Here is a 17,951-nt window from a genome sequence, read left to right on the forward strand (position 1 = left end):
CATTTCAAATGTGTTTACTATCACATCAGACAACACACAAGAGTTATCTTGCTTGTGGATGTGCTCATTGTAAAAGAGCAAAATGCTCAAAGTGACATTCACCAGTACCATAAGTAGGCTGACCCATTGCCCCATGCTGTAAGCTGTAGTGGGCTGAAGCAAAACTGGAATGACAACAACAAACTAATGGGCGAATAGAGGAGGCTGAAAGCCCCTTTATGTATATTATACATATTATTTTAAAAAAATAAAAATTTCTTGGCCAACTGTGGAAAAGTAAATTTTGCCATGTTCTGTGTCCCTACGTGTCCCCCATCTTATGATATGTGTGCATGATTAATATGCATATGTATCCCCCATGTTCGACTAAAGACGCAATTACAGTTGTGTCCATCCCTAGTATGCCAGTTTCCAGTTCTCGTGAAAGCTACGAGTATTAGGCCTATGTAAAGTTACGTTGCCACGTTTCCCAGTGTGCACGTTATTTCATTGTAAAGTCCCCGTTTCTAGGCCTCAAAAGGGCCCGGACACCAGATTCAGCTCCTGTCTCCTGAACCCTCGCTGAGGAGCGATACAGCCCCCACCTGTATCCTCGACCCTTCACTTACTTCCTGCCTCGCAGTGCCCGGCTCGGCCTGGCTCTGCCTCTGAGTCTGCCAAGAGTATGTTATGATTCTAGTTATCAGTCCAGCCCTCCTTCTCTGCATTCCTAAGCTACTGAATCGCATCAATAGTTTCCGTCATCGTCTAGCCTTTACGTCTCCATGTAAGAGAAATACTGTATTAATGGTCATTTAATATTCTTCATCACGCACTACATGTAGAATAATGCATGCTCCAGTCTTAGAGTCTGTTAGCCTCTCCCCTCCTGACTCTTAGTTTATATCAACATGTCCTCTAAACATTAGATACTAGATAGGGTTTAGGTACATGTCGCCCTGACTCTCCAGACTTCAGTCTCTACTCCTAGCACAGAGTTCATAGCCCCCAGCTTCTCCTAGTAACACGTCATTGTCAGTTTGCGCGCACCATTAGGTTAGAGGTCCCGGCTCCTTAGGTAGCCCCCTCCATGTTTCCGCCCCATTTATGACATATTCTGTTACGTTTACATCACATGTCTATGTACACGCCTCTTGTTACACCCACTTTCACCCTTATCTTTCGCGACTGCTATTGACCACACCCACTGCTCCGCCTATTGTATTCGCTGTAATACAACTGTTTTAGTATATATGCTTGTGTACTGTTAGTAAATGCTAGCGCGCTCATTCCCTGTCCCCCCTGCAGGGCCCTGCCATCCTATTCCTATGCAGGTTGTCTTGTTCCTGTCCTTTATGCTGTATTAAAACCTGCAAACTCCTACTACCTCGAATCTTGACTCTTATTTATTGAGCTATCTGTTATTACTATGTCCAGTAAAACCTAGATCCGGTATTATTTATTTATATACCACATAATGGCGCCCGAATAGGGACTTGCCCTTTCCCCACGCGCCGGTGAAGCCACGCCGGCCCCCTGACCCTCTGCAGCCGTGACGGAACTCTTCTGCGCACCGGCAGATATTTCTGCTTCAAGTATCCCTCAGGCCCACGGAGGAGACGGAGGTGGCGGTCCAGCATCCAGACGAGGCGGTGGAGGAACGCGGCGAGTCCCGACCAGAGCCCAAGCCGAGAGTCCAAGGTCCGAGGTATCCGGAGGCCCACCCGTAACAGAAGTCCGAAGTTCGTCCGTCCGGCGTCGAAGCAGTCCAGTCCAGTCCGAGGCCTTCCGTTCTTGCTGCCCGGTGAGTACCATTGCTGGGGTAGTATCTAGACAGGGTCAATCTAAATTGACTCTGGTCCGTGGGTTGGTGGTACACAGACCCAAAACGAAGTGTCCACTTTGGTGGATGCGGGTCCTAACGTGTCTCTTTATGAGACCGGTGAGTTTCGTACTGTTTTAGCAGTGCATCTAGTTTCTGTTCTAGTCAGTTCTGTTTCTCGAGAAAATTCATGTATTCTGTTTCCAGTATTCCAGGTAGTATTCTGTTCGAACTGTTATTTCAAATGTTTTTCATGTATTGTAATGTCGTGGTATGAATGTGGAGTATTTATCGTGTTCATTGTGTATTGTAATTGCGAATTGTGTCTAGGTTACAGTTCAGTCATGCCCTTATTTTCTAAACTACGTCAGTTAAAAACCAGAAAAGGTCTGCTAGAAGCAGCAGTTCCTGTCCCGCCTAGGGACAGTCCAGGTCATTTTATGTATCAAAAGCATGGCATAAGTGCTATATTATATCTAGATTTATGGGTAGAGTATACCAAACAGTTAGAGGAAAAGTATAGATGGCCTGTATCAGGCACATGGGATGCCGAGTGCATCATGCGAGTAGAAGAAGCATTATGGAAAAAGAAAGCCAGACAGTCACAGAAGGATGCCATCGAGTTATGGCGCAAAGAATCTCATAAGAGAACCGAAAAAGAAATCAGAAAGTCAGAATTAAGTAGAGAATCTTTAGAACGAGCCCAAGAAAGGGAATTAATCGAGATAGGTGAATGAGTTAAAACCGAACAGTCAGACAGACAGAGGCATGCCCTTATTAAGGGTATGTACCCTCTTCTTGCCGAGGGCTTGCCAAAAGCGACCCCGGAGGCATCCAGTAATTTTCCGCCACCCTTAGTTCCGACCAAGCTACGTCACAAACCGACCGCAGCTGATATTTTCATCTCGTCCTATTTGGACGACACAGTCCCAGAATATACAAATCCGCCAGCTCCTGTAAATAATGTAAATCCTGCTCCTCCAGTCACCGGAGTACCTGTTACGGTACCCCCGGTCCAGCCTGCATTACAATTTCCCACTCTGCCAGCACGAAGAGTGTCAGTCGACGATTCCAGTTTAGGGGCCGCAGGAGGAGGTCCTCCTGGTACCCCGCCACCACACCAACGTAGAACGTTGGCCGAGTTACATGAATGTGCGTTACAACGTACGCCCAAATTTAAGTCCGTTGCAGATATCCGACGAGCTCTCACTGAATGCCGCTATGATCCAGTTGCAGGTGATGATAGTACAGTAATAGATTCCATCCGTGTAAGACGGGTGACCGGGTATTTAGACACCCTACCAGATATGAAAGGAGATCTAGACAGAATATATCGTTTCATCCGTACAGGGAATGATCCAGAAAGTATTGGCGAAGCCATGTCTCAAAGGAAAGCTGAGATCCAGCTCATGATATTAAAGTTTCTGATTAATTGTCTAATAAGAGAACAAGACTACCCGACTAAAGATCCGGCCGAAATGAGAATCCTGACAAGGTGGAGTGATAATATAGCCGAGGGTAAGCACAAGACTATCAGTAGTATAGAGAGTATGTACAAGAAAATCCGTAAAGAAATACTAAAGTTACACGAACAACGTAAAGCAGCACAAGTAAGCGAGGAAGAAAATGACTCTACCGAAGAGGTAGACGACGAGAATCCCACTAGAATAGCGTATGTAGGTAGAACTAGATTTTCAGACCGACATTCACGTCTAGACTACAAGAAAACTGTTCCTCATCCAGCACCAGAGCAAGGTTCTCTAGAACAAGTATTTCAAGCTACCGATCACATTTTGAAATCACGAATCGGTTATAGTGAGTTAAGTACTATGCATGAACAAGAACTAGTCCGATCAGCAGTCCGATGGATTACTGATTCTACCACTTTCCCAGACGAAATAGTGGCACAAATGTTTCTGAAATTGCCCCCAGCCGAGCAACGACTGGTGGGTATGTATATGATCCAGCACCTCATTACTCTGTATGAGGGTCAACACTCTGATCCAGGTCCGTTACATGATGTCCTGAACGAGTTACTCCAGTATAGATGGAAAGCTCTAGGTACCGATTTAATTAGTGTCATTCTAGAACAGCGCCCCAAATATAGAACGTTTTTGAATCCGCATTTTGTTCATGTCTCACCCCCAGAAAGTAAACCCTTTTACATAGATAGACAGAACCCGTTACGAGAAGTACACCCAGTTAGGACAACGGATGGTGAAATGCAACGAGTGTTTGTTTACACCCCGATTACAAAGATGGAACTCTTAGAGATGAAGAAATTAATTCCTTGTCACGACAAAGATCCAGCAGGGTTCCACCGAGAATTAAAAGACATGCTCCGTATGGGAGAATACACATATCCAGATATAATTAAAATGTTAAAGGTCCTGTTGCCCGCAGGGGTATACGAGAAACTCAAGGAAAAAGATTGGGAGGTGGGAGAGAAAAAGATCGATTGGGCAGTTCTAGAAGCTGAAGATAAGATACGAGTACCAGGTACCGGTCTAGGAGAGAAATGTAAAGAATTACCAGAACTGTTAATACAAGTTTTGCCCAGATTATTAGCCACTAAAAAGGAAGACTGGGATGCAATCTCAGCCTGTAAACAGAAACAAGACGAAGACACTAGTGATTTTTATTCTAGATTTGAAAAGTGTTTTATTATAAACAGTGGCCTCAAGACAAGTAGTGAGTCATACCCTCATCTTTTTGTTACTAAATTAGTCGAGAATTCAAGTCCCCAAGTAAAGAATCGAGTTTTGAAAGTCGAAAGTACCTGGCAAGCTAATACTCCGTCCCAGATGTTACAGATGCTCCAGTACCACCAGAATAGAATCAGAGAAGAGCAAGATCATGAAAGAAAACGTATGAAAGACACGAAAATGAAAGTACTAGTTGCACAATCTGTTCCTCAAGACAGTCAGAAGAGGGGTCCGAATCAAGCAAGTCATCCTGCAGTTCCCGTTAAAGGGACCTGCAATTATTGTAAACAGCCAGGTCATTATATAAACGAGTGTGCAGTTCTGAAACACAATATAGCTACTGGTAAGACTAAAGAAAGACCACGTCCGCCTAGACAAGAACAAGTTTCACAGACTTCTCAGCCACAGAATGCACAACAGACAGTTCCAGCACCGCAGCCTATTGCTGCAACACAGCATGTTACACAGCAGATGTACCAGTATGCACAGTCCGAGTATCCAGAGTATCAGCCATATTCATGAAACAGCCTAGAGAGGGAGGTAGGCTTGCCTCTCATCGAGATACCTGTAGATCAAGAGGGTCCCTATGTTCATAGTCAAGTATTAGGGAAAGACAGAAAGTTTCTGATTGATACAGGGGCAAGTAGGACCACCATCAGCCACGCCGAAGTTCCAGGGGCTCCGCTCTCAGGCTCTAGAAATGTTTCCCTTGGATTTTCAGGAAAGCCTATTGTAAACGAGATATCTAAGCCAGTCACTCTAGAAGTAGGTCCATTGTCCCGCACTACTGATCTGTTACTTACGAAGTCATGTCCAGAAAATCTGTTAGGTATCAAAACACTGAAAGAATTAGGTGCAGTTATTTGCTGTTCCCCCGAGGGAATACGACTGTTTTTACGTGACTTCAAGGGTCACTATGTATTACGAGATTTTGATCCGAGATTGTCTAATGTTCCGCAGCATCTATGGGCGCAAGGTCCAACTGATGTTGGTTATATGCAAATCACACCCCATCGTGTGACTCTCAAGCCAGGTGTAGTGTTACCACGAATCAGACAGTACAGATTGCCACCTGAGGCTGTAGCAGCCTTATCCAAAATCATTGACGAGCTCATGGCTCAAGGAGTAGTTGTAGAAACTGACTCCAATGTATGTAATTCTCCGATCATTCCAGTCATGAAACGTACTGATCCAAATGCACCCCCAGTATATCGATTAGTGATTGACCTTCGAGAACTTAATAAATGTATTATTCCCCAGTACCCAGTTGTCCCAGATATCTCTTCCCTATTGACAGCCATTGATTCCGAAGCCTCATTTTTCACAGTCATAGACCTCAAGAACGCGTTTTTCAGTGTCCCCATTCATCCAGACAGCCAGTTTCTTTTCGGATTTTGTTTAAATGGAAGGAGCTATATGTTCACACGAGCTCCTCAAGGTTTCACAGAAAGTCCTAGTATTTACAGTCAAGCACTTAAGAGACAACTAGACAACATTCACATGCCAACTGACACTGCCCTGCTCCAGTATGTCGATGACCTACTGATCACAGCCCGTTCTGAACGTGCTTGCGGGCGAGCATCACTCACAGTCCTGTATTTCCTTGCCGAGATGGGGCACAAGGTGTCCCCTTCGAAGCTTCAATTCTGTGTCCAGCAAGTGATCTATTTAGGCCACTTACTGTCCAAGAGGGGTAGGCAGTTGACACCTGACCGTATCCAGTTAATAGCGAGTCTTCCTCAGCCCAAGACCCAGAAGGAGGTACGTGCTTTTATCGGCCTTACTTCTTATTGCAGACAATGGATTCCTCAGTATGCATTTCTAGCCAAGCCACTGATACAGTTAACGACACAGGAGGCAGCCGTATCGACTGTCCTCCCTTGGACATCTGAACATACACTTAGTTTTAATGAGTTAAAGAAAGCTCTATGCCAAGCTCCAGTTCTAGCTACACCGAACTACAGTAAGCCTTTTACACTTTTCGTCACTGAACGTGAAGGTACAGCATTATCTGTTCTCACACAAGATCAAGCAGGACAATACAAGCCATGTGCTTATTTTTCGAGCACATTAGATCCTGTAGCCCAGGCTCTGCCTGCGTGCCTCAAGTCAGTTGCAGCCACAGCACTAGCTATCAGACAAAGTGATTCCATAGTATTAGAACACTCCTTGACAGTACAAGTTCCACACTCTGTGGAAGTTCTTTTAAACCGAACACAAACTCAGCACTTGACAATTGCACGTTTAACAGGTTATGAATTGACACTGTTCCAGCCACACGTAGAAATCAGACGCTGCAACGTTCTAAATCCTGCTACACTGTTACCATCAGTTAATTCAAATCCTGCCACACACGACTGTGTGGAAGTAGTTAACATTATGACTAAGCCAAGACAAGATCTGACAGATATTCCATTGCCAGATCCCGACCTGACACTTTATGTGGATGGTTCATGTATGAGAACAAGTACAGGAGAACTAGTAGCCGCGTATGCAGTGACTACAGACACTGAAGTTATAGAAACACACCGTATTGACACCCTGTCTGCTCAAGCAGCAGAGCTAGTTGCTCTGACACAAGCCTGCATACACGCTAAGAACCTGAAAGTTAATGTTTACACAGATTCACGTTACGCATTTGGAGTCGTACACGACTTTGGAGTGCTCTGGCAGGAGAGAGGTTTCATGACTTCTCATGGAACCAAGATTCAGCATGGTCTCCTTATTCAGGCTCTGTTAGATGCCATACATTTACCGACATCTATTGCTATTATGAAATGCAAAGCACATACGAAAGTTACTGACATTATTTCCCAAGGTAATGATCTAGCAGATCGCACAGCCAAGCTTACAGCACAGACTCCAGACATTTCAGTTAACCCGACACAGACACATACTCCAGATCAGACTACATGTATGATAGTTAAGGACCCCACTCAAGATGTCATAGATATTCAGTTACATGCTACTCCCGATGAAATCAAGAAATGGTCCGAACAAGGAGGGGTCCAGACAGATCAGGGATGGGTAACGAAGGGAAAAGCCACATGGTTTCTCCCCGACTCCATGGTCCAAGTCATTATCAATACCGCACATAGTCCAGCACATTTAGGAGAAAAAGCTATGTTAGACAGTATCCAGAACATTTGGTTCAACAAGCATTTACGAGCTGCAGCCAAACAGAAAGTCCGTACCTGTATGATATGTTGTCAGTTTAATCCAGGTAAAAGTGTCCCGGTGGAACAAGGTGGTTTCCAGCCCCCTGACCACCCTTTTGAAGTCCTCCAAATGGATTATATTCAGATGGAGCGATGTCGAGGTTTCAAGTATGTCCTTGTAGTTGTATGCGCTTTGTCCAGGTGGACAGAAGCATATCCGGTCCCAGATTACACAGCCGCGACCACTGCCAAGCAGTTGGTTCGTGAATTCTTCCCCCGTTATGGACTCCCTAGAGTCGTATATTCTGATAACGGCCAGCCATTCTCATCCGAGCTTATGAAACACATTTCCCTTTTGTTAGGGTACCAGTGGAAGTTCCATTGTGTACGCCATCCTGAAGCAGCTGGTCTAGTAGAGAGACATAATCAGACCCTGAAAATCCGTATTGCCAAGATTTGTAAAGAGAAAGGTGTAGACTGGATAGTAGCTCTGCCAGTCGCTTTATTTTATATGCGCATGGTCGCACATTCCAGATCAGGTCTGTCCCCGTATGAGGTCGTATTCGGCCGCCCCCCTAACATGTGGGGTACACCTAGACCCCGAAGTATTACCGATGTTTCAAGTAATATGCTGACAGATTACCTAGCTTCCTTGATGTCTGCCCTCAACTCTTGTCGTTCACAGGTCGCTGCCGCATTTCCAGACAATACCGAGGTGGCACCGCATGAAATCGTTCCCGGATGCATGGTTCTTGTCCGGAATTTTGATCGTTCAAGTCCGCTGGAGCCTCGCTGGAAGGAACCCCGACAGGTCCTCCTGGCCACCCGTACTGCCGTCAAGCTGGAAGGCAGGAAGGGCTGGGTCCACCTGTCACATGTGAAAAGATTTTACGGACTGAAGCCTGTTTCTAAGAACATTTCCGAGGATCTTAAAGACTGTCAAAGTACTATTCTTAAGGACTGTCCCGCAAAAGACAATGATATTGAACCCCCCCAGTTAGAGAAAACTCCGCAACAGGAGTATAAGCTCAAATTAAGGTCTAGTAAAATAAGTCAGCCAGTTTGATTGTCTAAGTCCTCCCCTAGGTGAAACGGTTAGACCGGTTTCTGACATGTATAAAATAGACCCCCATAGTGAGAGAGTTAGTCAAAACTCAATCCGATGTATCGTTTTTCTAAGTTTCATATTGTTTTTCAGCCTTATGATTACCTGCACATGTTATGCATTTTATTTGTATTTTCCAGTTTCTCATGTAAATAAGTCTGCTAATGCTACAGTAGAACACACGTTTAGTGATCTGCCTCCTCATGAACTCTCATATCGTCTCGCTATGCGAAATAATTCTTTTATCCGCATGTTACATTATTCACACCAGACCAGCAATGCCACTAATTGTTGGGTGTGTGGTCGACTCCCCCCTTTCCAGACACCGAAGGGAGTTCTGCCACTCTTTCCTTATCCATTTTCACATAATGGTTCGTGTGGAGCATGGTCCACGTTAACGTCATCCTCAACAGATATGTCTTTTCTTAACAGTACATGTTTTCCAGACAAGCAAGGTCTTCCCCACAGAACAGGGTTAGATCTAGAAAATGAAGTTTATAATTTAGGTAATTATTCTTCGAATTTCATGGTCCTGAATGTTCAGTCTGATACTACTCCAGACTTACCTGCTATTTCAGTATTACCAGTCAAAGGTGAATTATGTGTCCGAAATAAGGGTTCCATACACGTAGGACATAGTGATTGTACTACTATTGTCAAGTATAGTGACAGTAGGAAATCTATTTTTAAAGCTTCACGTCATTCTTATTTTGTTTGTGGTCAGACCGCATATGTTCGTCTACCCCTCGATTGGGAGGGAACCTGTTACATTGCCTTCCTACTGCCACCAGTTTTCCTAGCCCCACCTGACTACCATAGGAATTCCCACCTAGTACATACTAGACACAAGAGAAATCTCCCGATTGTCGATTATACTGAAACTGCTCTAGAACAATATATAGATATCAATAAAGGTGTCTTCCCCTATTTAGGTACTGTTGTAAATAGTAAACTGATACGTAGATTAACCAGAACACTTGAAGCAGTAGTGATTGAGACTACTTCTGCTCTAAGTAACTTAACCGAAGAGCAATCCTTTATGAGAATTGTCGTGCTCCAGAATCGTCTCGTCCTGGACGTCATACTGGCCGATAGGGGCGGGGCCTGTAGAGTCATCGGATCTAGTTGCTGCATTTTCATTCCAAATAACGCGCCGTCTGTTTATTCAGCTATTACCAGACTCCATAATATTGCCCATATGTTACACCAAGATCCAGGCATCTGGACATGGTCCGGTTGGTTCTGGAATATAATTTCCGCCTGGGGATGGAAAGTATTGTCATTTCTAGGTATTGCAGTAGCGATCATATTCAGTTGCTGCCTCTGTATACAATGTGGCCCTGCGATTTGCGGCATTTGTGCTACCTCTTGTATTCCTAGTCCCAAGTCCCGTTCTAAATCCCGTTCCAAGAAAATTCGAGACGAGCAAATGATACTGTATGAAATGATAGATGGTATCATGAATATTGATGTTTCCTGATGGAAACGTAGTGACAAGGAGGGAATGTGGAAAAGTAAATTTTGCCATGTTCTGTGTCCCTACGTGTCCCCCATCTTATGATATGTGTGCATGATTAATATGCATATGTATCCCCCATGTTCGACTAAAGACACAATTACAGTTGTGTCCATCCCTAGTATGCCAGTTTCCAGTTCTCGTGAAAGCTACGAGTATTAGGCCTATGTAAAGTTACGTTGCCACGTTTCCCAGTGTGCACGTTATTTCATTGTAAAGTCCCCGTTTCTAGGCCTCAAAAGGGCCCGGACACCAGATTCAGCTCCTGTCTCCTGAACCCTCGCTGAGGAGCGATACAGCCCCCACCTGTATCCTCGACCCTTCACTTACTTCCTGCCTCGCAGTGCCCGGCTCGGCCTGGCTCTGCCTCTGAGTCTGCCAAGAGTATGTTATGATTCTAGTTATCAGTCCAGCCCTCCTTCTCTGCATTCCTAAGCTACTGAATCGCATCAATAGTTTCCGTCATCGTCTAGCCTTTACGTCTCCATGTAAGAGAAATACTGTATTAATGGTCATTTAATATTCTTCATCACGCACTACATGTAGAATAATGCATGCTCCAGTCTTAGAGTCTGTTAGCCTCTCCCCTCCTGACTCTTAGTTTATATCAACATGTCCTCTAAACATTAGATACTAGATAGGGTTTAGGTACATGTCGCCCTGACTCTCCAGACTTCAGTCTCTACTCCTAGCACAGAGTTCATAGCCCCCAGCTTCTCCTAGTAACACGTCATTGTCAGTTTGCGCGCACCATTAGGTTAGAGGTCCCGGCTCCTTAGGTAGCCCCCTCCATGTTTCCGCCCCATTTATGACATATTCTGTTACGTTTACATCACATGTCTATGTACACGCCTCTTGTTACACCCACTTTCACCCTTATCTTTCGCGACTGCTATTGACCACACCCACTGCTCCGCCTATTGTATTCGCTGTAATACAACTGTTTTAGTATATATGCTTGTGTACTGTTAGTAAATGCTAGCGCGCTCATTCCCTGTCCCCCCTGCAGGGCCCTGCCATCCTATTCCTATGCAGGTTGTCTTGTTCCTGTCCTTTATGCTGTATTAAAACCTGCAAACTCCTACTACCTCGAATCTTGACTCTTATTTATTGAGCTATCTGTTATTACTATGTCCAGTAAAACCTAGATCCGGTATTATTTATTTATATACCACACAACACGTGACCTAAATATGTTGGTGCTGAGGGGATACTCTTTCCCTGAGGCCCGAAGCGGGTGCTTGATGGGAAAATGTCACTGGTACGTGCACCAGAGATTTCCTACCCTAAGTGCTTGGATGAGTTGGACTCTTCCTCAGCACAGTCTGGGCTGTGCCAAGGAAGAGTCCAGCTTGTACTCTGCACTACAGGGATTCGAAAAAAGGTGGCTGGCTACTTACTACTCGGGTCACCAACTCCCCTTCTTTACGATGTAGCATCTTTTTACTCAATTCACACCATCTCTGCCGTGTCCATCTTCACATATGGATTACTGGGCCTTCTAAGTTTACATTCATTTTTGGTGAACACACACATAGTATCCAACTGCTTCGAATAGTTCTGTGTATTTGCCTATATGCTGTAGACCCAACTATAATTTGAGCACACATCTCTTTCTACATCATTCTGCTTGGCGTTGCACCCTAAGACAAGCGCACCTCTCAGGTCACTCACAAATGACACCTAACACTTCTCAATAGGATCACAACTAATACAACACTGTCAGACATGCCCCCCCACCCCGGTGTTGCGTGCTACCTGTCAGAATGTGTGCTTTGGTGCCCCACATAGAATTATGGAGATCAATATAAATACTACAACACAATATTCATTGAATTTCAGCTATTCTGATTCAATCATAGCTGCCTCAACACCATGCCCAATTTACATCCCATACAGTACTGACAGAAAACACACTGTGCATGTTGGGCGAAAAGTGCGAATGAGTGTCCCGCAGAGTTGGCCCAATCTTAGTAAATGTATTTAATAGCTCCTTCTATTAAAACTCGCCTTTTATGGTATTTAGAGGACAGACTGCCCTGTCAAAGCATAAGCATCATGTACACAATACAGATGAAAAGCAGCCACACATCACTGTGGGTAATTCCTCATAGCAAGCTTCCACACAGCAACCACAAGGAATTGCACTTCTATTTTTAAACCACATTCACTTGTCAGGAATGCATAGTATTTCATCGAGGCTGGCTCACGCAGCTTCTAAACAACGCTGTTTAACTTGGCAACTACAAAAACTCAAATTGTTGAGATAAAGGCTAAACGAAGACACTTAAAAATAGACCACCAAACCTTATAAAGATGAAAGAGTCTCAAAACATAATAAACAGTAAGGAATTATGCAAACTCAGTAAACAAGTGCATTAACAGCAAGACACAGCCAGAGCATTCCTAAAAATAAAGCAATAACAAGAAATAGGCCGGAAAACTAAAGAATGAGCAATGCTTAGCAAGAGTAAGCAAGAGTTAGCAAGAGTAAATGGTGAGCGATTCTTCAGCATACTGTAGTGGACTAGCAGTGGTAGACAAACGTCCATATCAACAAGGAATGAAGTATTAATTGAGAAAGATCAAATCCAAATAGGAGCGCACTAAAGAACCTGCGACTATAGCCAAGCGACCAGTTAAACAAAATGGGCTGGAGTTTGCCCCTGACCTTAGTATCCATGACATATTTCCATACTAATAGGGAAACACATGCACAAGCAAAACTATAATAATAATGTGAAATATACTGACACCGGTAAATAATGATGATGCAAAAGATAATGACGACAGGAGCAACAAAAAGATTGATATTCTGAAACTTAAAGATGATCAAAGACCCAATCTCTGATATACATAATGGAAATTGACTCAAAATTAAATTACTTATTCTCAGGGATGCATTAATTTCAGGTACAATTTGGACCAACTGCATTCAGTTTCTAACAGGGATTGCCTTCTTATTAGGGACATTTCATGTCCATTGGTGTGTGGACACATGAGCAGACTATGAAGTTTACGATGCTTAAGCAAGGGTTTTAGACACACAATGAACCATTTAGATCTTTGCACTTCCATCAAACTTTGTGCAAGTTACGCTCCACTATTCTCTGTGGGGTTTTCTATTCTTGATAATGTGCAGAACACATCGCCCCTTCATGCATCACACACAAATAGGTGCAAAGTGTGTAGGGGCTTCATTCACTCTTTTCTATCCTACCTAACTTTTTCCAGTCTTAATGTCCCTTTTGGGTCTCGGCTGAGGCTTAGGGCAAGGAACATTTTCTTTCGCTTAATTGTCAAATGCTAATACGTGCAGGCCACACTTGCATTATCATGCCAGAACGATGGTACCAATGGCGAGACTCAAATAAAAGGACATTTATATACCTCAGGGTTGTCCAATGTTAAGTTAAGAAGGCTGCATCCAGGGCAGGTCTTGAGGGTATCTACGTAAAATAACCATACAATCAATCCTAATGGAATCCATGTACATACTGGCATTTTTTGTTTTTTACATAAACAAGGGAAAGCGGCTTGCAAGTTCAAAAAGGGCAGCCAAGTAGTCCCAGGGATTGTGTAAATATTACAGAAACACTGAAAACAGATGCCACATTGAAATATTAGAAAATATACTAATTGTTTTCAAAAATATCAGCTAGTCATTTTCTGACAATCTCCACCAAACTTAAATTTTCATTTTCGGTTTTAAAAAAAGCCCAATTTTGCCACTAGAGTTTTGCATGATTTTTATTATGCTAACCATTGCAAGCATGTCTGTAACATGTCAGCCAAAGAAGCCGCCATTCCCTACTATGGATTGGAAAAGTGCGAGCACAAGAATGCGTGCAGAGAAATATGTTAGTGGTTCTTCAGAGCTCAGCTGAAGTGCAGAGGCCAGTCCGAGGCTGGATGAAGGTAGGAAGAAACAAGCACCTCCACCTGTGCAAGCCAGGGTTGCCTCCGTTGCTCAAAGACCGAAGCAAACAAGGGGCCTATCAGCTCTCACCCAATGAGTGAAGGAGACAGAGACCCACAGAGGGCTTTCCCTGCGTCAAAGGCTACCTTATTCATCACTCTACATTAAGGGAAAACTGTTCACCCAGGTCTTCCTCGGCACTGTGTATGTTAAATAGGGATTCAGCTCTATGCACACCAGATCCACACATGTGCATAGAAATGCGTACGTTCGACACTGACACGTCAGTGAGAGATAGCTTGCGTTTAAAAAACTACGCCAAAATAATCATGGCTACATAGCTTACCCTTGTTTCCCAAGAGAATGGAGCGGAGTGTTCATCTTGCCAGGTTATGTCCTGCAAGAAAAGAGAACTATTGTAAAAAAAAATTGAATAATTAGAAACAACTAACGTGCAGTCAATTAGCCGATTACAAGAAATGGAAACCATGTTTACCACTGTAAATTATTTCTCGGTTTGTAAATGTTTGCACACACACAACCTGCGATTTGCACTTTACATCAACCAAACACGAGTTCTAAAAACCTTATCCTTTAAGAAACGGTATCCTCAAAACATGATTTTGCCTATAATCATTTGACATCCTAAAATATGCCAATTGTCATCAATACACAGTGCAATGCACAAACGTTTACTTTAAAATGGTAAAGGCCTACCAGTGTATCAAAAGTCCTCTGCTTAGTCCATACACACATTTTTTTCTTTATGTTAGTTTACTCGCTCGCTTGTTGCAGAACTGGTTCACTGGTGTGCTCGATGGAAGAAACCCAATTTGAAATAAATTGGACAACCTAAATCCAGAACTAGAAACGTGAAAGGGGAAAAAAATAACACATTTCTGAACGTGGAATTCACTCTTTTCTTGAAGAGGGAATTTGGCCACAACAAACAAAAACGAGAAATATTTGTACTTCATCCATTTGACGTGGGTCTTCCTGGCCAGTAAAAGGTGGCCCAAAGACTATTGTGAACCACACATGTACCATACAAACTGTGAAAAAGCTGGGCATTTGTGGCACTGCTGGTTGCCTTTCTTGTTTTTCCAGTTCGAGGTTGGTAGAAGCAGACTACGTACGAAAGAATAGAAATAAAAACATGGATGGCGAATGCAAACTTGCTACCTTCCTTTTGTTCTTCTCATTCATTCTTCTCCTTCATTTCTTATCTGTCTTTTATTTATTCCTTAAATTCTTCATTCTTCTTTTCCCCTCTGTTCTGCATTCCCATTCTCCCTATAAATCTTTCCTTTTTCTCTCCAACCTTTTGTTGATTCCAGGATCTCTTTATTTATCACCTAACATTCTTGCTTCCCTTCATATCCACCTTTTTCCTTCTCTGAACCATGCATTCTCCAAGAAAGATTACAGAGCACTCAAGGGATAGATCCTTTCATTAAAGTGGACGTGTTTCCGCTATAATGCTTTCTTCTATGCTTATCTATTAAAATACAGTTGGCACACAAAATTCACGTATTTTTTTAAGAGTTACAGTCTAACTCAGATTGGAGCAATTCACATAATGAACAGCGACATAGGACTACACGGTCTCATATTGAGTGTCTTTGACTTCGGACACCATAATAGCGTGCTGTTAGTCCGTTACATCCCAAATGGCAACCCCTGTATCGCTCCATCATCTTCATTAAAGGTTAATATGTATCCGAGCCCACGTTTTCGGGGTTATCATTGGCGTGTACCTGACCACTGGTAGTGCGTGTAAAAGTGCCACCGCAAGTGCTTAAACATCCATAACACCTCCCAACTCCCTCCAGGAAGAGAGCACACACTCGAAGACTAGAGGTATAAACCGGCTTAATGAAAATATATAATAAATATATATATAATAAATATATATATATATAATATAATATAATATATAATATAATATATAATATATAATATAATATATAATATAATATATAATATATAATATAATATATATAATAATATATATATAATTATATATATATAATATATATATATAATATATATATAATATATATAATATATATATATATAAAATATATATATATATATAATATATATATATATATATATATATATATATATATATATATATATATATATATATATATATATATATATATATATATATATATATATATATATATATATATATATATATATATATATATATATATATATATATATATATATATATATATATATATATATATATATATATATATATATATATATATATATATATATATATATATATATATATATATATATATATATATATATATATATATATATATATATATATATATATATATATATATATATATATATATATATATATATATATATATATATATATATATATATATATATATATATATATATATATATATATATATATATATATATATATATATATATATATATATATATATATATATATACCCCACCAGTCCCCACCTCTTCCTAAAAGAAGGGTCCGACACATGCATTGAGGCTTTTCCAGGTAAGATTTATTGCTGCCAAGTTGGAAGACACAAAAAATTAAAAAACACCTGGCAGGCGCGTTTCAGCTTTTGCCTTATTCATTGCCAGCATTGTGTATTTTGCGTGGGCCGTTCACTGCTTAAAAAACTCCCATTGGAGCTTGGTCGTTCAGATTTAGAGGCACTGCTCTTGCCACTGATGAAGCAAAGCTTCGCATATTTTGCGACCTTGCCGAAGTCATGAACCTCGTCTATGTGTAACAAGGTAATAAGTGTACGTCTTACTAACGTTTATATTTAGTTTAAATAAGGATTAAGAAGCTTGCCTATGTGTTTTACTAAAATAATTTACTCGAGTCAATTAAAATGTTTGCCGCTTGTATTTAGTTACTGCGCATGCGTCAGCCACACTCACGTGTCCTGACGCGTCTGCAGAAGTGGAGGGAAAATTATGCGCATGCGTAATACATAGCTTGACCCATAATGTGGTACTGCTCGTGCCACTGCTCTTGTCACCGTTTCTATGTAGCTAACATTTAGACTGCATAAGTATATTTTATGATGATAAGTTGAAAGTACAACCCTGTGATGTGATTTCAGAACGTTATGTTTGTGTATTAATTTGTTCTCGCTTACTTTTCATGTACCGCGGGGAATGGGGGTCCAAACTGATTGGGAGCCATATTGACGGTCTCTTCTGCGCATGACCAGGGAGCACTGAAAGGTGGCAACTTTGGGCAGTGGAACTCAGCCAGCTGGCAGCCACAGTCAAGATGCGCCTGGGAAAGCCACCTCTGCGCTACGAGAACGGAGAATTGATGCTCCTCATGTGTTACATTGTTAACTTGCCATTGTATTTCTGCACAATTTCTCATGGGAACCCCAATCTCGCTAGGCGGTACCCAAATATGTAAATGTAGCATCTAAATAGACTGATATGATTGGTGTGTTACCCAAAGCCTACCTTAGGACCAATCGAAATTGGGGATTCTGACACTTTGCAACATTTGGGGGGTGGTACCCTGTCCCAAAACAGTATATCTACCCTGGGTTCACCTAGGGAATTGTCCGACTTGTCTGGTTTAGCTGACCTGTCACTGACCTATCGTACTCAATAGGTGACTGAAGATACAGAGCGCTGCGGAGCACTCTGTCCGAAATTGACCATAGACTAAGGTTTTACTAAACCTTAAAGTGCTGGCGAAGCACTTTGCTG

At 42.1% G+C, this 17,951-nt stretch overlaps 1 protein-coding gene across 2 annotated transcripts in view; it reads right to left on the minus strand.

Annotated features, from left to right (window-relative positions):
• Positions 1–17,951, minus strand: part of C6H1orf198 (chromosome 6 C1orf198 homolog) — a 152,113-nt gene that overhangs the window by 46,110 nt on the left and 88,052 nt on the right. For both annotated transcript variants that reach the window (XM_078649074.1, XM_078649073.1), the window contains exon 2: positions 14,551–14,601. In XM_078649074.1, the coding sequence (XP_078505200.1) occupies positions 14,551–14,601 (51 nt within the window). The remainder of the gene's footprint in view (positions 1–14,550; positions 14,602–17,951) is intronic.

This window comes from Lissotriton helveticus, chromosome 6 (genome assembly GCF_964261635.1).
Source record: "Lissotriton helveticus chromosome 6, aLisHel1.1, whole genome shotgun sequence".
Taxonomy (NCBI): domain Eukaryota; kingdom Metazoa; phylum Chordata; class Amphibia; order Caudata; family Salamandridae; genus Lissotriton; species Lissotriton helveticus.